This window comes from Calypte anna, chromosome 7, assembly GCF_003957555.1.
Source record: "Calypte anna isolate BGI_N300 chromosome 7, bCalAnn1_v1.p, whole genome shotgun sequence".
Taxonomy (NCBI): Eukaryota; Metazoa; Chordata; class Aves; order Apodiformes; family Trochilidae; genus Calypte; species Calypte anna.
Genome location: NC_044253.1, coordinates 35,033,172 through 35,058,917, shown reverse-complemented (window position 1 = coordinate 35,058,917; position 25,746 = coordinate 35,033,172). Strand labels below are relative to the sequence as shown.

General features: G+C 44.6%; 1 protein-coding gene across 1 annotated transcript in view; it reads right to left on the bottom strand.

Moving 5' to 3' along the window:
- Positions 1 to 2,186: 2,186 nt before the first annotated feature.
- PLCL1 (phospholipase C like 1 (inactive)) overlaps positions 2,187 to 25,746 on the bottom strand; it is a 150,090-nt gene continuing 126,530 nt past the window's right edge. The window contains exons 4-6 of the mRNA XM_030454687.1: positions 19,414 to 19,489; positions 17,893 to 18,002; positions 2,187 to 4,014 (exon numbers count right to left, since the gene is read on the bottom strand). Of these exons, the coding sequence (XP_030310547.1) occupies positions 3,832 to 4,014; positions 17,893 to 18,002; positions 19,414 to 19,489 (369 nt within the window). The 3' untranslated portion in view covers positions 2,187 to 3,831. The remainder of the gene's footprint in view (positions 4,015 to 17,892; positions 18,003 to 19,413; positions 19,490 to 25,746) is intronic.

Genomic DNA, 25,746 nt, shown 5'->3' with positions numbered 1-25,746 from the left:
ATAGCCATACTTTTTCTTGAAATTACTCCATTAACATCTTCTGCAAAAGCAATTTATTCATAAACCGTTTCAAACAATCAAAGTAAAAAAAATTAACTTCATTTAAAAGACAAGGCAGTTGATCATGTACAGGCAGCACTCTGGTGGGACAGTGTTTGCATCACATTTGTGACCTTGTGGCTGAACCCACATATTCCTCAATATTACATCAAAAAGGAATTTTTTTTTTTTTTCAGGGATCTGCCATGGAAAGGAACTGGGCAAAGGCAATCCAAACGGACCATGCCAGAGGAGTCTCAACCAGCAATTGCCCTTGGGAGCTGGGAGATGCATCCCAAAGGTCCTCCCTTGCTGCCTGGGGAAAACACAGCACCTTGTGCTTGTTGTGGCAGCTTGGAGACAATTTCTCAGCTACAAAATTATGGAAACTACCTTTGGATGTTCCTGCCTGCCCTGGGAGGTGAGAGGGGCTGAGGAGGGAGGACATTGGGGTGCTCCCTGTTGCTACGGAATGGTAGTGAGGCCAAGGCTACAATCTAATGTTTTAATCTGAACAGATAGATGGGAGAGATGGATTATTACACAGGAAAGCTCTCTCTGTGTATGCCATTATCTGACACTGATGTGTACTGGGAGATGAGTCTTGGAAAGATGAATATGGAAAGCTCTCATCTTGTTTGCATTGGGGAAGCTGCATTTATCCCTTTAAAAACAGAGAATTAAATGAAGGAAAAAGGACAGCACAGTGCTTTAACTTGTGCTGAGCTCAGGGGTGGGACATGGGGAAGGGGTCAGTCATAGAATCATAGAAAGTTAGGGGTTGGAAGGGATCATTGCCAGCACGTGAAATCTGGCAAAAAAAACCCTATTCCTGCTGATGTAAGACTAACCAGGTCTGTGAACAGCTGGACTAATTCAGCCTCTTCCTGGGCCTCACAGCTGGATTCTTTCATGCACATCAGGAGCAAAATCCAAGTGAAACCCCTGCATGCACCTTTCTGCTGAGGGCCCTGATGTCTCACAGCCAGGGAGAGGTCACCCTGCAGCCTGGTACCCCAGGGAAGGTGCTGACAGTGCCTCTGAGACACCCACCCCTTCCAAACCTGCAGGAATGTGACACCTTTTGCCCTGCTTGACAAGAGGTGGTTTGGTAGGGGTCAGACACACAAACCCATGGACAACATCCCCCTGAGCACTGGAGGAACTGATGCTCCCAGTAGGTTCAGAAATCTGTAACCCAACCTGTGCCTAGAAAGGAAAACATCATCAGTCTTATCTTACAGAAGAGAAGATGACCTGGGGAAAATAAATACTGTGAAGATGTAGGACTCAGTGACAGAGCTGGACCAAGGACCCAGGTAGATTCACTCCTGTTACTCCCTCTGGCAGACATCTGCTGATTTCTTGTTGCTAAACACACCCTAAACAACTGCAAACACCCGTAACGCTTTCCTGTGATATAGACAATGCCCACCAAGGGAAAAAAAAAAAAAAAAAAAAAAGCCCACCAGAACAGGACCCCCAGAAGGTTGCTGGGCCACTGCAAGAAGCCAGGCATGTCATGAAACCCTTCCCATAGGGCCAGCAGTCAGACCCTCGGGTGCTGTTGCTGCTTTATCCTCCAGTTTAGCCTCCACTCCCACACCCAGTGACTTCAAAGGGGCACAGAGGAAGGTGAGAGTAGCTTTTGCTGCCAGCCACCTCCTCAGAGAATCACACAGAATCACAGAATTTTAGGGGCTGGAGCAGGTGGGAGGTGGAAATGAAGCTGCCCCAGCTGTTTGGGGCAATCCAGGGTGCCCAAGGTTTCCCACTCCTTGCAATTTGGCACAGAAAGCCACACAATAAACTCCCTCACATCTGGTGGTGCTGGGATAATGCTTTCCATCCCCCTGGAATGGTAAATACTTGGGTTGGAATGGTGGGTAGGGCCCAGAGGGATGGCTGGCTCCTGGGAGAAACTGTTGGATCCGCAGCCACGGAGGAGCCCACGCCAGAGGAGGTGGCAATGCCCAAAGCAGGCAAGTTTCACTGAGCTGGTATTTCAGGCATCTGAGTTGCAAGCTTTGCAATAACACAGTTCCTGCCAGAGCAGGACCTCCTCTCAAGGAACTTACCCACTCTCACCCACCTTCATCCGAGTCTCACCGGTGACCTTCTGGGTTAACTCACTACAAAAACGTGGGTCAAAGTTGTTTTATAGCTTTACTCTCTCAGTAATGTGCAACATGAACATAATAGTGTTATTAAGAAGTCAAAAATAACTTAACACAATAGCTATATAAGATTCTCCAATGGTCAAACTCTCAGCAATTACTTTTTGTTAAGTTCAGAAAATTAGCATATTTGTTAATCAAATTAATTTTAAAAGTAGCTTTTCAAAATAAAAGCAATGCTTTAAATAAATATAGTCTTTTTTTTATATATAACCATAAAACACTTAGTCCTGTTAAACGTAACACAAATACAACACCCAAACACAGTACTTAAAACAATTGAAATGAATGTTGTGAGCATACATGAGCTGGACACTGGGAGGGACAGGGACACATTGCTTTGTGACATTCTCCATCTCCTTTCTTCAGTGGGACAAGAGGGCAAACAATTCTCTCAACTACCCTAAATGTATGACACATGTCAGGATGTTGGTAGCTGCTGCACACACACCCTGGCACTGGGGTTTTTCCCCCTGCCCAAGGTGTTTCTCTGCACTACATCTGTGGCAGTTCTGCAGCCTCACTCCAGATTTCTGATCCTCAACCACATCAACACCAAGCCAGAGCATAGAATAATCACAGAATCTTACAATGGCTTAGGTTGGAAGGGTTCTTGTAGATTATCTACTCCATCCTCCCTGCCTGCTTGCTTCACCCAGCTGACTTCAACACCTACAGCAAAAGGCAGCAGTTGAGACCTGACCTCTTGCACAAGATCTCAGAGTTTGGGAAATCTGTAAAACCTTCCTCCTGGCACCACTGGGTGTTTCATAAGTTCTCCTCCAGAGCTCATGATCACCAGAGGATATTTATGGCTCCCCTTTTTAACTACAGGACTAACTCTGGTCACACAAATTAATGCCTACCATCAAAGACTGGAGCTGTCCCACAGATCTACATGATAGCAATGCTTAACTGGCATGACACAGCTCAGCTTGTTCTTACCTTCCTCTCTGCTACCCGGGTGCACCTTAAGAAGCAGTTTGCTGAAATACAGCAAAATGTTCACCTCAACTCTAACCAGAACCTACCCAGCAAAACTCTGAGCACTTAATCTCTTGCTTACTTAGTTTGAATTGTTCGTTAAAAAAAAAAAAAACAACGTTACCTTCAGGATCCACAACACACCACTGGTTTTGCCCTCCCAAAAAAACAGCTGTGGGAGACATTTGCTGTTGTGTTTTGTTTGTTTCAACAGCGTTACCAGGAGTGTAACCTAGAAGTTAAACGATAAAAGCCGGAGAGTAAAATAAATCACAGAACTGATACAAGTAGCTCTCTATTTGTTCTGATCTTCAGAATGAACAGGGCTATTGGAAGATGAGGAAGGAACAAATTAGCAGATGGATAATGTGATGCATGAAAGGGCATCTGCAGGATTTGCATGTGTGGACACACACACCCCTGCCTGTGCAGACAGACAGCTCGGCTTCATTAGAAATCTCACTACCAGAGTCTAACTCGGAGAAATTAACTGCATTAAAATACTGACAAGTGTGAGGATTTTAATACTATCAACACCCTGTAGAGGGCATTCCTGTGTGAACTTTTAAACGCTTTAAAAATAGTTTAGAGTTACTGAAATCTGTGACAAAGAGGAGGGTCCTCCCCCCCCTCACAGCCTCCCGTTCTCATCTCCAGTGTCCTTCTCCTGTATCGCCTCCAGGCACCGCTTGGACTTGGTGTCTGCCTGCCCGCTCCCAGCTTTGCTCAGTCCACAGGACAGGCACGCCAGCTGGATCTGCTTCATGTTCTCCAGAGCTTCGTTCTTGGCGTTCTTCAGGAGATCTCCCTGGCCCTGAGGAGATGCAGAGACAGACAGGCAGGAAAGAGTCAGGGCTGGCAGACATCGCTGGGGGTTGCAAGCAGCAATACTGCTCTCCTTTCTCTGACACGGTGTTGAGGCTGTGGAACAGGTCCCAGGTCTTGTCTCAAATCCCTTCTGCTGCCTTGTGAACACCAGCCCCGGGGGCAATCCCTGAGATCCTGCTTACCCACCCCTCCTTGCACCCAGATTTGCTCCCCAGCCTTAGGCAGTGGCAAACAAACCCGTGTACTTGTAAGCAGCCCAGCACCCTGCAGTGCCCCAGCAAATCACATCTGAACCCTCCAGCCTGGCGCTTTTGAGCAGAAGCAGCTTGCTTCTGTGTCTTCTTGGAGCCTGTAGAGGTGAGCTGACTAATAGGGTGTCAATCCGATTTGTACCTAGCAGGGAAAAGGTGTTACATGAAATTTCTATCAAGGAGTTGATGCCCAGAAACACCAAAATGAATATTTATGCAGTATTGAGATCTCAAGCTCCAGAAAGTGACAAGATTCTGGTGCTAGAGGACACAAATAAGTAACAGCCAGGAGATGCATCTGGTTATTAGAATTCAGCATCTCTAAGAACTTGAGCTGCTCTTCTGAAGTCACCTGAAGCACAGGTGGAAGTACAACCACCTGCTGCAGGTGGTGTGGACAACAGATCCACAGGAAGACCTCCGCCCCCTGAAATGTCCCATTTGTACCCCTGAAATGCCCCATTTGTATCCCTGCAACCTGACCTGACCTCCTGAGAGCCACAGATGCTGCACAGGGGTTCAGAGGAGACAACAGACATTCCATCAGGATCTGAGGCACACAGGAAGGGTGACTCCTCACTGATCCTCCTTAGGATTTCAGAACAAACCAGATGTGTTGGAAGAGTCCCAGCATGACCCCTTCCCAGCAGTGGGAGCTTCTCTCTGCTCTCCCTTTCCCCAGAGCCAAGAGGAAGGATTTATCCCACACTCCTGAGCCCAGTTCTCTTTTTGCCAGTGCCTGGCACTGGACTGACACTGCCTGAGCCCCCGTAAACAATGTTCACAGGGAAGAAACAATGGGGGCTTGCAAGTCCTGCTGCACTGGTAAACACCATGTGGGAAACCCCACAGCAGCCAGGGAGATTGCCTCATCTCCTGGTGGCATGAATTTGTCCCTGCTGAGCAATGCAAGTCTCTATCCAGATGCTGGGAGCCCAGCTCAGTGAGACAGTAACAAAAACCATTGGGACTGGGAGAGCTATGAAGATTTTCTGAAGAGATTTCTATCTCGGTAGCGTGAGCCTTATGGGGACACACAGAGACAAATCACTTGGGATCCAGTGAGCAGGCAGGGGGTGAGAAGAAAAACCAACCAACAAACAAAACAAAAATAATTTCTACAGCACATATTTCACAGAGCTGTGAGCTTGCTTTTAAGGCAGAGGTTGATCCCTGTCTGAGACCCAGACGTCCCCCCCATCTGCAAACAGCACAGGAATCACAGTGGCAGGGGCAGCACATCATGGCACAGGCATTAATGACATGATGATGTTAGCAGAAAGGCTGCTGGCTCCTTCACTGCACAAACTGCAGTTCTAAATAATTTGGTTTTAGGGTGAAAGAGGTGCAGCTGCAGTGGGGCTGCTGCTGCTTCTTACCATGCACAGGGGAGTGAAGGCAACAAAAAGGCTGCACCAGTGTGCAGGCAGAAACTGATGTGATGGAGGAGGGTGACAGCCTGAGCCCACCCTGCCAAGGCTCCTGTCTGAAACCCCAGAATCCAAGGGACTTCACACCCTGGGCCAGGGTGCTGAGGCACCCACTGCCCCTTATGCATATTCTGATATCTCATTGAAGTAACCAGGGAATTCAGATTGCAGGTTGCATCTGAGGCAATGCACGACATATCCTTGGGCTCCAAGAAGAAAAACTCCTCCCAAGCATACAAGTGATATTTTGAAGACATTCTCATTTTACAGTGATCTAAAAACAGAGAGGGACTTATCAAAATAGTGTGATTCCATTCACATACAGACCAATTGATTTATGTCTTAGCCTCCTTGTGTTTTTTTTATTTTTAAACAGCTGGTTCATTTGAGCAAGCTGAAGGAGCAAATATGATTTTTGAATCATCTGTCACAAGAAAATTAATGACAAACCAGCCCCCTCTGACAGAGCTGTCATAATTCTAGACACACCATAAAAAAAATAATCTGTGGGCATGCTCTGTTTGAAAAGCCATCTGTTTGCTTTGAAAAACTGACTGTGAGCAAAATCCACTGTAAAAAAAAATGTCAGCAAAAATGTGTCAACACCTCAACAAAGTAAATACTAGATAGAAGATGGAGCAAACTTTAATTGCATTGAAACAACCTTCATAAATCAGTCCTTTGTGATCATCTCTCTGCACACAACAATCCTCTCTGCCCTTACAAACAAAGCATCTCTCTTCCAGACAAAGAGAGATCATGATGGTCCACTTCTGCATCTCTCTATCTATCTCCCCCTTCTGCTCCTGACATTACCAGCCTTCCTGACAACAAATACTTGTGAGAAAGGTTAAACTCAACATTTGGCAGAACACTACACGAAGCCATAAGAGATTAATTGAGTGTTCTACTTGAAAAACTGATGGAGGGGCCCATTTTTATTCAGAGTTTGGGAACATCAAACGTCAGGTTTCATACACCCAACTACAACAAACCACGGAACCTCTGAACAAATGAAAATTACAGTGCAAATAATGCAGCTTGTCAGGCAAGTGGACAATTACAAGTCTTCACCTTGGCAGGTTAATTCTACTTAGGAAACAGGGGTAATCTGACACAGCTTTGATTATTGCTGTTTCAGCAACAGCCCAGGAAAGGCTTTAAGAAGCCTAAGTAGTCCTAGATTACAATAGCCACAGAAGGGATGAATTCTGTATGCTGGGGGTTTTATTACTTCATTTTTCTGCCAAACCAAATTCCTAAATTTTTATGAATTGAGATGACAGCTCATTGTATCCAACAATAATCTAAATGAGGCTGGGGAAATGAGAAGAGGAGGTGAGCTAGGCAAGTGGCATTGCTTTGTGTTCTACCTCACAATATTGTGGGGTTGTAGGTTGCATGTATATTTCTAGATAAAAATATAAATATAAATATAGATATAGATATAAATATAAATATAAATATAAATATAAATATAAATATAAATATAAATATAAATATAAATATAAATATGTGGTCATGGGCATTATTAAATACTTACTATTTCTCTTCCTACGCTTTCTAGGCAACACCCTGCCACAGAGTCTCACACACACACACACCCTCAGCCTGGGTAAGCAGAAATGCTGTGAGCTCTTGTGCAGACAGCTTTTACCCCAAGGGGTGTATTTACAAAGTGTCAGAGTGGGGCTGTAACTGTGACTAATATTAATAAGGAGGCACATGATTAAATGAGTGCACATGGCTTGGAAAATGTAATCCTTAATGAAATGTAATCATTAATGAAATGATTAGACTGCTATGTTAAACTTATTACAAGAAGCAGATATTTTCCATGCCTCCTTCCAAGTTAAACGTGGGAACAATTAATATGAATTTGATTGTAATACTTCCACATTTCAGAACAGAGTACTCCAAACCCATACTGAGTATTTCTGCACCACTGCAGGCTTTAAAACCCTACCCTTTTCATTGTCAGAAAACCCCAGAATGGTTTGGGTTCAAAGGGACCTCAAAGTTCATCTAGTTCCAACCCCCCTGCATGGGCAGCGACACCTCCCACTAGACCAGGTTGCTCCAAGCCCCATCCAGCCTGGCCTTGAACACATTATTACTGCTTATAGTTTTGCAAGAGCTTTACTTTATTCTCTGTGATACACTGAAGTGCACATGTTGGTATGAAAAATGACTGCACACCAAGGTTATACCCAAAAGTACAAACCCTTATTGCAGACTGAAAAATAAAGGACTGTAAAAAAAGGAATTGCTCCGCAGGAAAAGCAGGGGCAAAACATTACTTGCCAATTTATTTTAAACCCTTGCATGGGAGAAATTCACTCCCTATCAGGAAAATCAGCAGGCCACAAATATAAAAGATGGCACTTAAATGTCTCTCCTTGTGCCACTGGGGTATCATTTAAGGCGTGGGGTTTGGAGGTAGCTTTCTACATACCCAGTTTTTAATCAAATACAAGAGCTTGGTCCTACCTGGTTGAAACCAGCAGCAGCTTTGCCACTGAGTCAGTTGGGCAATCCAGCCAAGTCCTCACTGAGTCACTGTGTTGCTCAGTATTTTCTAGCAATTAGCTCAGACATCAAACTGAGCATCTCATTTTGGTGCCTTACTGACAGACAACCAGAGGCTTTCTCTCCCATCTCCCAAAGCACAATCTAGCAAAAATTTGCAAGAGGGCAACAGCTGAGAATCCATTATATCACACAGAGAAGAGATAAAACAGACACAAAGAACACATCCATCCAGGGAAAGCCAGGCACCATTATATGAAGAGTCAAATCTCTGTAAGTAAGAGCAAGAAAGAGAAATTGTTGTGGAACAGATTGTTGTGTACAGCTTTGACACACAGGTATGTGATAAAAACAAGGTGAACAGGAGATTTTAGGTGAGCATTAAAACTGAATCAAAGGTTGTGCCAAGCAATGAGTTCAGAATCTCAAGGGCTGCTCAATGCCTCGTAGCCAGGAGAGTAAGGATGAGGAAGATGAGGAATAATTAACAAGGATTTCTGTATCTAACCCAGACTACCTCTCACTCCATCCTTTCTCCATTTATCTCATGAACCAACCATACAGATGTTGGCTCCAGGCGTTCCTGCCTGTCTCTCATTACACAAGGAGCTGAGCAGGTTCAGAAAGCAAAAAGAAACTCAAGCTGATTTCCCCAGGAAAAAAACCACTGGGAGTGCACAACCGCCTATCCCAACTGTTTTACTTCTTAGGCAAGGAAACAAAAATCCTTATTGGAAGTGGGAAAAAAAGCCTGACCTGCAAGGAGCACTGGAAGCCTTCAGGGCACTCACCACCTTGCCAAGATGCAGAGCCCCGAGGCACCCAACCTAAGCCCAACAGCTGGGTGAGGAGCTCAGGGGTCTCTGAGCTCATCTCTGCAAATGCCACTTCCAATGAAAGGTCTCTTCCTGTGCAGTCTGTTGGAAGAGCAAGAGAACAACCTCAGGGTTACAACAGGTAGTTGGGTAAAATTCACCTGGCAAATCCAAAGCATCCTGTCCAGGAGCTCCCTGGGAGGTGGAAATGAACAAAACACTTCTGTCATACAAGTAGAACCTCAAAAAACAGCCAGGCAATTAGCAAAGAAGCAGATACTTAGAAAAACTTGATTCTGGCCAAATGAATTCATTTGCCTAATGAAATAAAGGCAAAGGACACCCGTGGCCAGCTTGCTCCTCTCTGAAACACAGTCAAATGCTCTCCCAAACCCTGCTGGCCCTGGAGCAAAGCCTGCAAAGGAATTAACATTGAGCATTTGCTGGTACACCTCAGTGCCACAAGCACTCGTGCTATTGATCCTTAAACACAGCTCTCCACTGAAACTCATGGGGTCCTGCACATCAATTATACCATAGGGCTACTAATCTATTCCTTCAAGCAGGCCTTCTATATAGAAAAAGAGTGGGTTTTATTTAAAAAAGATAAAAAAAATAAAAAGCCTCTTGCTTCTCTCTCATCTGGGTGTTTAAATTAAATTACCTTCTATCAGGCTGTCAAAAGCAATGAATGTGAACATTGACTGCCTGCAAGTGTGCTGCAGCAGGAATTTGCTTTCAGAAATGATGCCATTAATTTGATGCTAGCCATGTGCTGAGCAGCTCGGCTGCTCGCCTGTCTCTCACTGCATCTCACAGACAGTTTGCAAGCACCACCACAAATGTAGCAACTCTCACTGTCAATCCCTCCACAGGACGAGGAGCCTTGCTTTTTTTTTTCCTGGGGGAGAAGTCTGCAATCAAAAGGGTTGGCTGGGAGCCCAGGAGTGCGGGATCAATACTAAGAAAACCCCACCTCGCTGAAGAAATCAGGGCATTATTTGTTTTTTGATCAATGAGATGGAAATCAAACTCAGAAGCTGGAAAGGCTTCAACCGACCCATCCCCAAACTGATTCTGTTCTGACTGAATGCAACACTTGATGCAGAAGCAGCCAAAAATCCTTACAACTGTACCATGCACGTCCTGACTCGTGGAGAGAGGAGTTTTTGATGGAGCAACCAGCAGCTTTCATCACCTCCTGAGCTCCCCCAGGGAACTGGCTTCACTTAGACATCCCTTCCCCACAGGGAGTGGGGTTTGGTAGATGCTGGCACATAATGCACCTAACAAAAGGGGCAGTCAACTTCATAAGCCCCCCGGAAACCACGAGAGATCTGCTGGCAGTAGCTGTAAAGAGATGAAAATATAGCACAAAGGTAATTTTTAGAAGACGTTAAGAGCTCTTGGCACACACAAAAGCTTAGACTCAAACCTCACTGCTTCAGGCTAGCACCAGCTTACAGCTCCCAGAGAATGCCACAATTCAGATTTAACAACAAGCAAGCATTGGAGAGGGGGAAAAAAACCCAACCCAACATACAAGCAATCCTCTCTTAACGTCCTCTCCAGGTACAAATCCGTACCCTGGGGTCTCCCTGACAGAAAAATGAAGGGTTTGGAGGAAAACAAAGGGAGTTTACCAGCATTTCATCAGCCCTGAAGCAATCACTGCTCTTATCAGGACATGACAAGAGATCAAAATGGCATTTGATGGTTTAAGACAGGAGGAAGCCAAAACACCCTGGCAGGAACCATCAGCAGCAGCATCTCCACGTGGGACAGAAGCAGCCACGTGTGCTGGGGAGAGTGGAGATGAGCACCACAAAGCAAATTACAGGCTGTAAAGTGAGTTTGCTAAATAATGGAGATTAAAATACAACTGAAACCATTTAAAAATGTGATGCATCTTTTCAATAATAAATAACTGTGCAACTGAATCTCTCTTCTCATACATTATTTAAGGGACATCAGGAACTCTCCAAGCTGTATAAAGAGATAACTGGAGTTTTTGTAAGCCAGAGTCAGTCTTTAAGTCCAAGAAAAAAGCCACCCAGTTGATGTGTCTGAGCACAGGAGGAACACCACAATGCTCAACTGACCGCCCTGGGATGCCACAAACACTGAATTTAGGAGAGCAGAGGAAAAGAGCACTGAGGTCTTCAGTGTCATGAATGTGAGGTACCACTGGGACACTGCCAGCTTGGGAAAGAGAAGGTCCCTGCAAGCTCCTCATCACCAGTGCTGGGACAGGATCACTGAATCCTTAACAACCAGCAGAGACAGTCACTCATTTTCTTTCTTTGCTGGTGCAGCCGTTGATGGATAATAGCAAGAAATGTGTGAATTTCTGCTGAAACTTGTCCCTGTGTTACAGCCCTTTCAGTTCCTCTGAATGAGATCACGTTGTCAGGCTGGCACAAAAAAGATTCCCCACTTCCATGTCTTCCAGGCTGTGTTAATTAACTCCACTGCTGGGTACAGCAGCCTTTGATATGATGAAAAAAACCCATAGTGGCAGAAGTTGCTGAAGTTCCTACACCACTTGCAGCTCCTGCCTTCCCTTTTGCCTCCTCCAAGGGATGGGAGGTGACACTGACTCAGTTTCTACACACAAACAACCCTACTTTAGTGAGGAACCATCTACAAACATTATTCCATTGACATCTTTTTTTTACCCTCAGCCTCAGCACTACCCATTCTCCAGCTGAGTTCTGCTCAGCCACATAGCCCACGAGGGAGCAGCTTAAAGGATGAGTTCCCTGAAAGAACTTGTAACCCTACCTGCTGATTTTTCCAATAACCCATTCACAGGTGATAATCTTGTTACTGCTCAGAGCAGCATCTGGAGAAGGAACTCCCTTTGTGTTCACACATCATTACCTGAACGTTAATAATTACTTTTCCAGCTGTACAGTCATTGAACTGGGTGACCCCCAAGAGGAGCTGACCTTCACACCCACCTGCTGAACTCCCTGCCAGGCTGATGGGGAAGACCTTTCACTTTTCTAATCTGTTCTTGCTGTCCCCAGGTTCCTGGTGTTCTGCCTGTATATTTGATGACCTGTCTCACCTCCTCTATATGTACGCGCTTGTGAGTTTGCACACATACAAATAAACCCATCCTAGAAGAGCTGGAGAAGTAATATTTATGACTGAAATGCAGAACTTTGGATTGCAGTTCAAAAAAAAGTAAAATAAAAGATTTACATCAATAGAAGGCAGCTCACAGCTCTTGTTTCCTGGATGAACATTGGTGACCCTCCATTTTTCAGCTGTTCTCCTGTTCTTGTACCTAAATCCACTGCTGTGAAACACCTCCAGGAGCAGAGCCCTGGCACTGAAGGAGGAGGGGAGAAGTGAGAAAAAAGCCAGGGACTGTCAGGAGGGACTTACATTTCTGCTCAGATAACTCTGAAGAATGAAAAAAACAAACCAAGCCAGGAATAACTGACTAACATGAGGCAAAGTCTCTCCTCATTGTCAAGCCATCTGGGGACTCCGTGCCCTAGCACAGCTCTTCAGAGACTCACAGCATCATGAAGGAGCAAGAGCTGTGAACCCTGATCATTGCTGCTCTTGCCAGCAGTTCATACTTGTAGTTTGAAGGCTGTCCGCATGGCCTTCATGTATATTTTAAGCACATGTGAATATTTCATTTGCTTTAAATCCAACTCGTGTATTGAAATTCTCCTCAGCAGAGAAAATGGAGCCCTTGTCAGGAACACCAATAGGTGAGCAGTACAGGGAGACCTCGAGGATTGGATCCATGGATTGGATCAAACCACACTGATTAAAACAGCTTTGCAGGGGAATCACTCACTTCTACCTCCTCACCTTGTTCCTCAGTCTCATTTATAGGACTCTAAACTCCCTAATCCCAGAAAAATCTTCAAACACCTCCCCATAACTGGATGAGCCCTGTGGCATGGTCTGAGGGGCAGGAGAAGGGGCTTTGCCCTCTGAGCCAGCTCTGAAGCTGGGATGTTCTCCCAGGCTACTCCTCCAGACTCTCCACATGCCCAGGAAGGACCAACCTCTCCTTCCTCACCTTTCTCTTCCCTTTTAAATGAAGTGCTTCAAGCTCAGCAGGTTGGCTTTTACAACAATAAACAGTGTTGACCTCCCTGGATGTTTTCATCTCCTCTTTAGCACTCCCCTGAAAGCCATCTGTTTCGTGTTAGCATGCTCCTTTTTTCTCCTCCAGTTAACTTCTAAGAGAAGAACCTGATCTAGTAATTATGTGAATACATAAAGCAGCTCTGTCTGTCCTATGTTTGTAACATCAGGCACTCTATCATAGACTGATGGGCTCAGAACAGTCTCAGCTGAGCTGGTCCTGCAGGAAGGCAGCAGACCCTTCACCAGTAGCCAGGGGACACACTCTGGAGAGGTTCATAAGGAGATGAGTAGACACAGAATAACACAATGAAGCATTTAAAGGCAAGCATGAGGTCTCTGTGCCACACAAACCACTCCTGGCTACTGCTCTCACTGGACTTTCACTGTCACAAGATGACAGCAAACCACCAGAATTTGTTGCTAAGACACTATGGTTTAGATTTCATCTGGTTTTGCAGTCTCACAAAATACATCACTGAGGGTGCTTATGTCCACAGAGATATGCTGGGGAAAAGAAGGATCACAGAATCACAGGATGTTTAGGTTGGAAGAGACCTCCAAGATCATCCAGTCCTTTGACTAACACCACAGTCATGTAAGGTGTAAGGAATTCTGGGGGGGCAGAGGAAGCCTAAACCGACACAGGAATACTTGGTACATGGAATGCAGCAGCTTTATGGATGCTCATGAAGTTCCCATGTTCTTGCCTGACATACAAACAGTATAAACTGTTGTGCAAAGCCTTTGGAAGCAATTACATGACACCTGGTATAATATATGGTTATCATTGTGCTTAATGACATTAAATGTCCCCAAGATTCTGCCATGCTGCTCTTTTGTCCCCTCTATAGCATGCCAGGGAGTGAAGCCATGGTTCTTCCCCAACTACAGGAGAAAATGCTGGTGTGAAAAGGCCCAAATAAATGTTACAGAGTACTGCAGACTGTCCATTAAATACACTCCCACTGTGCACTGCAATAATCCTTAACTGAAGCTGTGAATGGACCCTGTTCTTCCAAAGATCAACAGCAAATCTGTGTGGCACCACTGAGCAGAGGGTGCTTTAGAGTAACAACCACAGTGCAGTACATTGCTTTTCTTCATTAAGAGAACTGATACCTCATAGCAATGCTAAATTCAGCACACTGCAGGTGAAGCCAGATTGCTGCCTGCTTGTACAGCTTTCAGAAATACAGCTTTTCTCTCTCCAAGTAGCCTCAAAGTACCCATCTGGGGCTCTGCTACCCCAGTGAGAAGTCTGGATGCTGCAGGTCTCTCAGGCAAGGGAAGGCAGATTGTCACAAATTACTGTGATGAAGAAAGAGGTCATCTGTGGACAGGATCCTGTTTGTGCACTGGTTGGCTGCACAAAACCACTTACACCAGAGCTGATATTGATCAGGACTACATAACAGAATTGTGGCTTTCTCCCCCAAAGAGTGAACTCTGTTAGCACTTTCTGCACTCAGCAACCTCTCTCTTCATACATCTCATCAGCATTCATTTAAGTGCAGGATAATTAGCAGATACACTCATGGATGGGTGAAATGATCCCTGAAAATTTAACCACTTGATGTCTTGTGGCATGCACTAACAGTTGGAGTCCTAGTAAGGCAAAACACATGGCAGCAGAGGTGAAACCTCAGGAGTAGTAAAGACTTAAAAAACCATGAATGCATTCCAGAGCAGAGACCAGATTCGACCATTTTCACATTTTCCCCTCCAGCAGAAGGCCAAACCAGTGAATGCCACTTCATCTTCCTCTGCCTCATGATTTGCCCAGAAATAGGCCAGTGTGTTGCACATTAACCACCCGGGTATTTACCACCAACATGGAGGCAAATATTTGGTGTCTTTGTTCCTAGACTTTGCACATGGGCTGATACCCCAAAAGCACAGGCAGCCCAACAGGTAGCCCCATGTCTGCACAGACCAAGCACCTCCACCTGAGAGCAACACAGCTTAGCCACAGTCAACACAACACCTGAACTTTACTTGGATTCTTTGCCAGGCTCTTGAGACTCAGGTGGATCCCATTAAACACCTCCTGGTTGTCCAGGGTGGTTTTGCCTCAGAGAGTTTGAGCAGTTTGTATGAAAAAGGATGAAACAAACCCCACCACTGTGGTCCCCATGAGGCGGCAAACACAAAACTTCATTTGCTACCTTTGCATTTTAATGGCACTTAATTCAGTACAGAAAGGGACGTGGGCACAGAGCTGGTGGGTGCATGGAAATAAAAATGAAGGCAAGACTGCATTTGGGGTCATAAGTATTCCTGTAAAAATCCCTGTCAGAACATGATTCCTCTGTCTAGCAGACTTAGGTTGTGCCTCTCAGCATTACTGATGGGGAGCCTGGCAGTATTTCACACACCATGGGAGCAAGTAGGAAGATGTGACATTTTAAAAAGATGCATTTATGTCAAAGTTGACTTCTTAGTTTGTCACCAAGCTGTAACGTCCCCGTTCTTGCTAACATCTCTCATGTGTTGGCAGTTTTCCTCCTAGTGGGTATTACCAATGTGTAATTGAGTTTATATAAACTAAGGAAGAAAATGACATATTATTTTGATTCATTCTCATTAGGTGCCTCTTGAAAGTCCCCCAGGGCATTTTTAAACATGAAGAATGCCCACAATTACGATTTTTATAAAATATACTTTAATCTTGCACTCTATAACTATTTAATTATTTTGCCAGTAGCAATTCCTTATTGCAACCCCTCTTTGTATTCAAAGCTTACCTATTGCAATGACTGCTTGTAAAGAAATACATTAATTAAACGTGCCTTGGCTTCACTAGCCCAGGAAAAGACCATTAATCACCTGGCAGGCACCAGCACAACACAACACCTGCTATTGCTCAGGGGCACCTCAAACCCACGGCTGCTGTGTGATGTAATTGCCTTCAACAACCCCAGCACACAAAGAGGCTTTCTCCTTCTCTCCTCAGTGTTTTGCCACTCCCTCACCTCCCCTAGCACAAAGCAGCTGATGCATTTGCAAAATATTCCAGGCTGGTTTTTCTTCTTTTCTCACACAGCTATACCAGCTCCTGGTGAAACCCACTTGTAGGGACCACCCTGAGACTAAACACATGGAGGGCATCAATGGCTTCTGGCATCATCTGTTCTCTAAAGAAAAAAAAATAGCTGAAAAATAAGAGTGACTGTTGGTCTCCTATCAGCAACAACCACATTCCCAGTTGCCTAATGTCACTGCTGAGCTGGATGCCAGTCAGAAGGCTGGGGTGTTTCAAGTGTGGTTGTACCCCTGGGTAGTCGTCACAAACTCTGTTAATATTGCATTATGTAAAAAGGAAGTTGTGGCTTAGAAATGAAACACAGCAATTATTCCTTGTCCTTGTCTGAAACCCTCCTCAGTGCCTTGACAATACACGTATTGTCCTAGGCAGCAATTACTTTTCATGGTAAATGTTTCTCTGATCCTCTACTTGTACTTTCATTAATCACAGGCCACCTCCAGAGGGACAAACTTCTCATTTGGCAAACACCTAAAAATGTGAAAAAGTTTAGAGTAACCCTGGCTGTGTTTAGAGTGACTCTGAGCATGAAGAATTTATTTTACCTACCACAGGTATTCAGATTAATGCTCAGGACTGCCTAGTGCTTTTTTTTTTTTTTTTCTCCTCTTTAACTCCTTTTCTCAATTATTCTGGGTGGAAAAGGTCGGTCCCTACCATCCCATTTGAAGTGGCTGCTTTTACTCCTCATCAGAGGGCCAGTTAAACCAAGCCTACACTGCCTCTACTACTCACTTTCCTACTACTCAGTGCATCTCCTACTCTTGCTACCACTACTGCACGTTACACTGAGGTGTATATAATTGATGAGGAACTTTATAAAAACTCCCTGCCATCAGCCAGCTCCCCCTGGGCTGCCAGGGAAGGGGAAGGTCACAAGGGAGATGCTGTCAGAGGGGGCAATCTGCTTAATGAGAGCTGGAGGGAGGGAGCAGCAGGAAGAGGGAGGAAATCCAAGCGGGATCTATGGGAGCAAGGTGGGAAATGAGCCTGTGAAAGAAGGCATGAGCTGAATGCTAAAACCCTGAATGCTTGGCTCAGGCTCTCCCTCTCCTTGCCATCTGTTAGGGCGGCAGCAGATCCTCTGCTCATCTTTGGCTGCCCCTAGTAACATCACCTGGGCCCAGACATCCTGGCAATATGGGGCTGGGGGTGACAAACCAGTAGCTAAAGCTTGCTGAGAAACGTGCTCACTGCACAGCCCTCCCTTTTCCAGCTGTTTGGATAAGGTTCCACTTTTGAAACGAAGCCCTGACATTTCTGCAGGATCTACAACATATTCTCATGGGATTTTTTTCCTGACACTCACCCCAGCTCTGTCCCTTCCCAAGGAGAAGCTCTGGTCCTCATTTTACAAAATAAGTGTTTGGGAGACAGCAAGCCCAGACAGATCACATCCAGGGTGCATGGGGCAGAACAGGCACCCAAACCCAAGTCCCTGGGCACAGAAACCACAAGCTATCTTTCCTCTTTGTTCAGGCTTAAATAAATTCCCTTTGACAGCTTCCAAATCAGAGGTGTAATTAGATAAACTTAATAAATCTCAATAATTGGGGGTGATTGATACATCTCATGGAAACAAAATGTTGCAAGGCAGCACAAACATGAGCTGAAGGAGCAAAGGTTTACTCAGAGAGGTAATAGGAGACTCAAGGTGGTGGTTTCTGTGTTTACCTTCAGCACTGTGATATTCCATGCAAAACTCTCAATGGCTTTGCTTAATTTTCTTCCTTTCAAACCTTCCTTTGTCCCGAGGTTATGAAGCTCTTCGTGGAATTCCATTCCTAAAAACAGAGATTGCTGCATCACACAGGGCATGACTGATTTCCCCCAGAAAACATTCAGTGAGCATTTTCAGACTTAACAACTGGTACTTCATACACCTTCTTTCCATCTTTCTCCCCCTTCCCTGTGACCACCCCTTTATCCTGGAAAGAATCTTCCAGGATAAAAGAGCCATGTGCAACCTTGTGGTTGGGCTTCCATCTCATCTGTAGCTCTCCTCTGCTGGGGGAGTCCTGCTCCCCCCTCCAAAACACTCCTCCAGCCCTTCTGCTTGGTGCCTGCATTGCTGCAATATTGTGACAAAATGGATCTTGGAAGGCAGCCTGGCAGAGCTGAAGATACCTGCTCAGCACAGCAAGCACAGGCTCCTCATTAATCTTAATCACAGCCATACAGAAAAGCCCTTGGACTTCACAGTGATAAATTATGTCAGAAACACACACCACTCATCACAGCATTGCTGTTCCTGGAGCTTGGAGAACTGAGACTTCCAACCACAGCCCTGGGGATTGTTAAGTTTCATTGCCAAGTTCCTGGGGCAAATGTCTGCAAATCTGTTGCTGGATGCAAGTAATCTGGAAGTAGATTAAAAACCTGAACCAGTCCAATGAGCCCATCCCTTCCACAAGATGTGCACAGCATATGCAAACATTTCTATGAATTTGGCTTGGATTAGGAGTCAAAATGGACAGAGAGCTGCCTGTGGTGCTGAAATCTGTGCCTTACAAAGGCCAAACTGGAACTGAATCACTTCAGAACTCCTGAAGAGGTCTATCCTGGCTGAGCAAACCAAGTTTCATCTCCAGCTGTTTCATTTGTGGCAAAGCATGTCTGAAACTCCCTCCCTTTTACTGGTGAACACAAGACAGAGCCCAGGTTCAGATCAAAACACCCAGCACCACACACCAGCAACACCCAGAGCCACACAGCTTCACTGTGATACAACCAATGATATTGTCAGAAGTTTAAAAGGTTTCCAGGTGAAAGATGCTGCATTAGCCACAAACTTTTAAGTAAATTATGGCCCATAGTTTCCCACCTCCCATCCAAAATCATAGAATCATAGAACTGGCTGGGTTGGAAGGGACCTCAGAGATCATCAAGTCCAACCCTTGATCCACTCCCGCTGCAGTTCCCAGCCCATGGCACTCAGTGCCACATCCAGTCTCTTTTGAAATATCTCCAGACACGGAGAATCCACTACTTCCCTGGGCAGCCCATTCCAATGGCTGATCACCCTCTCCAGAAAGAAATTCTTTCTAATCTCCAACCTAAACCTCCCCTGGCACAACTTGAGACCCTGCCCTCTTGTCTTGCTGAGAGTTGCCTGGGAAAAGAGACCGACCCCCCCCCTGGCTCCAACCTCCTTTCAGGGAGTTGCCCAATAAATGCCCAATAAAGAAGGATTACCTGCTTTCTGGCACTGAACAATCTTCTCATGGGTGATGTCTGCTGTCTCGATGAGGACCCTGCTCTCTTGAATCATCTGTCAGAAAAGGAAGAGAAAAAAAGCATCACTAGGGTTTCCTGCAACATTCTTGTCCACAGAATAGGGGGGCAGTTGCTCAGAAAAAGGTTTTGCTCCAGAAGTCAAAGAACTGATTTACATGAGTGAGCCACAACTGCAGATAATGTGAAAGAACACAAATGATTCCAGAAGAAATCAGAGTTAGCACACAAACAATTAATTCTACAGGAAACTGAGCCCTTTCTAATTAGTCCTTTTCTTGAAACAAAAGGAGGAACAAGTATAGTCCTTGACAGGAGTGGTTACCACAACTCGTACCAAGGGATGAACAGCACTGATTTCAAGAGTTCCCTAAGGCTCTGCTGAACTTTATGCCCTACAGCAGGGTTAGGATAGCTACAGTATTTCTCAAGTTTCTCTTTGCAGAATTTCACACCCAAAATCCTATCCTATCCTATGCTCAACATTTCTGTTCAAGTTTAACAGAAAAATAGAGAAAGGAAAAAACAAACAAACCAACCCAAAAGAGACTGGCAGTTTCAACAAGCCTACTTTTAAGTTTCTACATGTATCTGTATTACTGCATCTTTGTAGTGTAGCTCATTAACAGCAAACAGCTGAAATGGCCATTCCAGGTCTCCTGAGCATCCCTTCTTGCAGTTGTTACTCTCCTTTGATGCCAACAAACCTCCCAAACCTCTTCAGCAGCCCAGGGAGTAAAGCAAATTGTTCTAATGCTCTGGTACAGAACCCACCAGCTTTGCCAAAATGCTACCACTGCTAAAAGCCTTCCTACTTCCAAGCATGCTGAACATGAAACCACACAACTGGCAGGTTTCAACGATTGTAGTGGAGATGATATAAAGCATTAAATTAACACTTGCCAATTAGCATGTCTTATTGTTCTAATTAGATAAAAGGGAGGAAAGATGCTTCCGCTTGTCACAGCAGAACTTACAAATTCTGGAGAAATTCAGATCCCTATTTTTCTCCTCATGCCTTTTTTGTTTCCAATCAAACCTGTGAAGACAGGCTTTGTTTCATAAAAATACCTCTGCTTTTGCTCTGATAGAAACAAGAGGCTCAGAAAAACAAAATCCCTTACCAGCTCCATGGGCAGATCTACCTACAGAGCACACAACTGCTTCTTACTGAACATGCCCAGTGGATATGCCTGAGATTTTAATTAATTTCAATACCATCCTTCACGTTTCATTCTTAATACTTGCTTGGTCCTGCATCACGTTAATTTTTTTTTCCTTCTTTGGTATTTTTGCTTGTCATCTAGAAATAAATTTAAAAAGAGACAATTTCCATCCACCCTCTGGCTTTTCAGTACCACAGCACACAAACCTGCTTGTGCTGAAGGAGCCCATTCAGCCACCAACTAGAGTCTGAAAAGCTCAGTTTGACCACATCTTCCTCCAGCTACTGGACTCACTCCTGAGGAGATTCTGGCACAGCTGGTTTAGGATCCTCAGCCACAAAGGTATCACATGGATTTTTTAAGAGAAAAGTGGCATTAGGATGTCAGTTTTCCCTTCCTGCAGAGTACGTAGAGCAGCCCTCCACTCCTTTGATGCTGACATCTAAGTCTCACTGCTCTCAGCTCAGCAAGAACAAACAATTAAAATCAGATCATATGGCAGAACTTAACCTGCTCCTGTCCTGCTCGGCAGTAATCTTAACAAAAATAAGCAACCTTTGCCCCAGCACAAACCCTGAGAGTCCCCACTCACAAGTTCCTCTAAGAAATAACACAAGGTAGAAACAACACACCTTGGGCCACTAGAGATGATTTTGGCCAGCCTATGGTGTCTTCACCACCTCTGATAACCCCGTGTGGAAAACTGTGCAAATCTTGGCAACAGAACTGATAACAAACCACAAAAAAACATCCAAGCTTATCTGAAAACACCTCTGCTTGGCCCCCTCCATCAGCCCCTCCAGGATTTTGCTACCGCAGCTCTGCTCACCCACTGCTCCTGCTGACAGCTCTGGGTCATGGCATCTAAACACCCTTTTTCTTTGCTGCACCTGGTTCTGAAATGAGTCCGAGGTCCCCCAGTCTGAATATTCCCCTGCACTTCTGGCTGGCATCACCACTGAACCCCTGCTGGACAGTGTCACCTATTTGTCACCCTGCAAGGTTAAAACCAGAAGCCCTTACCACAACGTGCAAGGCTGTGAGACTTCCTCCTGGGAATGTAACCCCAGAAATCACACCATAGCCCGAGATTTTCAAACAGAAAGGTTCAAAATCCACCAACCTGTCCTGAATGTGAGGAGAGAACTCTCTGATGTTTGCAGGGTGAATTCCCATGCACCTTTACTCTGCTCTCGAGCAGTTGTCTCAGTCCAAAGCATCTTCCTGGAGCCCTGGAGCTCATTGATTTGCTTCAGTGAGTGCCTCTCAAATATCAAGAGATGTTCTTCCCACACAGGAAGTTCATGCTCCACCAGAGCATTCACTCCTGAACACTGAGCTGGGGGATTAACCTCCAAGCAACATGGGCTAAAAAGCAACCTTCAGAGGATGGATACTGGTACCTGGGTCTGCCTGGGAGTCAGGGAGGAAACTCTGAGCAGCTGCTGAAGCTGGCAGGGTGGCTCAGGACAACTTGCACTTCCCCTCTCAGAAACTTTATCAGCTTTACTGTGTTTATGTAACTACGGAGTGGGGGAAAAAACAGACAGAACCAGGAGTAAAAACCACTCAAGCTTTAACTGTGGTATAGGGGAAAAAAGCTCCCTTGCTGCCCAACAGCAAATACCTTTTGGAGTAAGGAGATGGAAAGGAAGCTGAATGGGAGAGAAGCTACCACACATCTGGATGTCCTTTGGGATCCTGCTCATCTCAGCTCTGGGCTGAGGTACATCTGATGTACATCTCATGTTTAATAAACAGATGGGAATGAGGAATACAAAGCCTCATCATCTGCACAGGTCAGGTTTTTCTCTGCAAAACATCTGCTTTAATTTAAATATTCTTAAGCAAAGCTGAAAGCAAGAAGCCAAACTTTGATTTATCTCAGTCTACCTGAAGCATCTCTTCTTGTCTGTGCAGTTTAATTATAGCATCAGTTTAATTATAGTTTCAGTACAAAAAGTTATTTCTTTTTATTTTAATGAACTCCTGTGCTAGAGACCAATTTCTTCTCTTCATTAGAAACTGTTCTACAAACTGACAAAGGGAGAGGAAATTAACACAGCAGTCTGACAAAGGAAAAAAAAAAAAAAAAGACAAAAAAGGACAGGAAAACCTCCTGGTGGCAAATAAAAGCCCTGCTCTTGCTGGGAAGATAAATGGTACAAAAGGGACAGTTCAAGAATCCTCTCATAAGCTGAAAACAGAAACTGGCTGAACATCAAACTACAAGAAGCTTTCTCTCAGGTGTCCCCTCATGGCCAATGTCTCAGTCTCCTAAGCCTTTCATTGCCAATGAAGAGCTTACCTGGATAAGGAGATCATACTCTGTTGCTAAGAAAAACCTCAAAGAAACAAAACCCAGCAACACCAAAAAACAAACAAATCCTACCTGAAAATCAACAACACCACCCAAAAAAAGACCCAAACAAACAAAATCCCACAAACTGAAATTCACCACCAAACAAAAATGTAAAAAGGCTACAAAATTACAATCAATTTGGAAAAACAGCTGAAGCCCAGACTGAGTTTATGGAAATTTGAAGAGAATTCCCTCTTAGCAGTGGGCATTTCTTGCAGACACCTGGGACAAGAAGCAGCCAGGCAATGAATCATGTGCCAGCAAGTCTTGAAAAAGAAGGAAGGGAATGAACACTGGCCCATAAACTGCCTTCTCTCTGCCCCATGTGCTCCAAGCCAGGCCTCTGTATCTGAGCCTTTTCCTGAGGAGCAGTTATCATGGGTAGAAACATCTGAAATACCTTATTGACACAAAGAGCAAAAGGAACTGAATAAAATTCACTCTGAAGTCCAATTTCATGGTTTTGCTTACAAGTACTTCTGGGGGAAGATGGTGTCTGAGTGCTGCAGGATGCATGAGGAGCAGCCATCTTAAAAAAAAGGAACAGAAAAGGAAGAGGGAAAGGGGTCAGCTTTCAACAGGCTCATGCAGAAACACAGTACCCAGGTGGAACTTCTGTCACCCAAGAAAAAAGTTCTGGTCCTGTTTTGGGGACATGGCTATGAAAGAAAGAAATGGCCAGAGCGATGGGTAAATAGAAGCATTATAGGAACAGTGAAAGAAACAGGATAATTGCTTTCAGTTTAGGTACAGTTTTGGGCAGAAAACCCTTGAGAAGAGATACAAATTCAAGACAATGTCCATGTGTTGGCGTGGGGACTGACAGTGTGTTAGGAGACTCCCTTGGCAGTGGATGCTCTGCTCTGCAATATCCCTTGTCTTCAGATGCTCAGAGAATTGTGAAAAACATTCCCTGAGGGGATGCCTCTCTCTCAGCTGAAATATGAATTTCAGTGGAAAAAGCCTGCAAAAATCTATTGAGTCATTTTGCATTGACAGAAACTGAGAAAAAGGACTTCAGTACTAGAGAGGAAAGAGATGTCAGCTCTGTGCCAAGACAAAGAAACCTGGAATTACAGAAGACAAAGAGCAGCTCCTCTCCACACACACCTCAGGAGACTTCTCCTGGTGTGCATGGACCATTGCCAGCAAAACCAGTGCCATTAAATGCACTGATTTATCCCCCAGCAGTGCCACGGGTCACACCTTTCTTCTCAGAACCCCTCAATCCAGACTTGTGTTAGCTGACATCTTCTGAACTCACTTTCCTTCTCTCACCAGCACCTACACACATGCTGTCCTTCCTTACCTCTCTGCTCCAAAATACCAAGATCAGGTCCAGTAAAGAAGCTGAAATGCATAAAAACCCACAAGTGCCAATGTGAGTTTATACAACAAAGAGTTTCACTGTTCAACCTTTTTACACTTCCTGTTGTTGATGATTCAAAAACAAGTAAAGGTGCTTGGGGAGCTTCTTTAATTTTTCTAGACAAAATATACATGAGTCAGGAAATTGGGTAAAAACAAGTACATCTATTATCACATTTTTATTGGTTTTGATTTGTAAATGATTCAAACATTTGATCTTGGAGGACAAAAAAAATGCTGAACTAGTAACTTGAAAGAGCAAAGTGCCCAACTTTCCCTGAGTTCATGCACGCTTGCATCAGCAAATTAATCTATCACACAGAGAAACCACAATCTGTTTCAAACAATTCTTAACCAAAAAACCATCATCACTTCTCATTCCAGCAAATCCCAGTCCCTCTCCTTTGCAGAACACAACCCCATAGCATCCAGAAGCCTCCACGAGGCACACTGACAGTCAAGTTCCCCTAAACCATTGCCATGGGACCATAAAACAAACAAACAAACAAACAAATAGAGCCTTGAAATGTCCTTCCTTAGACAAATCACATGGAATTTTATTCTAATAAAGCTAATAAATTTTATTCTAATAAATTCCTCCTGAAAGGAAATATTTAATGCGGGGTGCAAGGGTAAAATCAATTGCCCAGGAAAAAACCAACCCCAGTGCACAACCTGCCCTTTGTCTGCCACGCCTGCTGGGAGAGGCCGAGCAGGAGGGAACAGAGAGCTACTTGTTTTGCAGCTCATTGTGGCAGGTCTGCAGGCATTTGTGCCTCCAGTTGCCTGGACTCTCAGCCTGCTCCATGCCCCATTAAACACACGGGCAGAATTTATACTTCTTGCCTTGGAGGGGGAAAAAAAAGAAAGGAGTTAAGAAGTTCAGCTCCTTCATACAAAAGAGAGGCCAACTTCAACAGCTTGTATTTTATGCATTTAAAAATTGCTCTCAGCCAAAAAGTACTTTGAGGTGAAGAGGCATTTCTGGGGAATTAAAGACATGATGTAAGCACTTGTGAAGCCAGTTCCTGGGAGCCATGTTTACCAACCACTTAAAAGGTTGAATTGTAGCATATCTTGAATTAAAATAAATCATTAGCTACAATATTTTATTTTGCTTTCCAACACCATCCCCTTGTGCTTTCATTTGCACACACACCAAGAAAAAATGAGAAATAATCTGGATTATACCAGGTTATCACAAGCAAGAAGGCAGAGCCCTTTCTCAGCATTAAAACTGCAGCCCCCTCCCCACGCTGTGTTCTCAGGCTGGATAGAGACAGTCCATTTCTTTAAACACACCAAGGCTAAAGAGCTTTCAGTATTCTGCTGCTGGCCTCAACTCAAAAGGCAAATATCCAAAATACAGCAAAACCATCTATTAAATCTGGCTTTTTC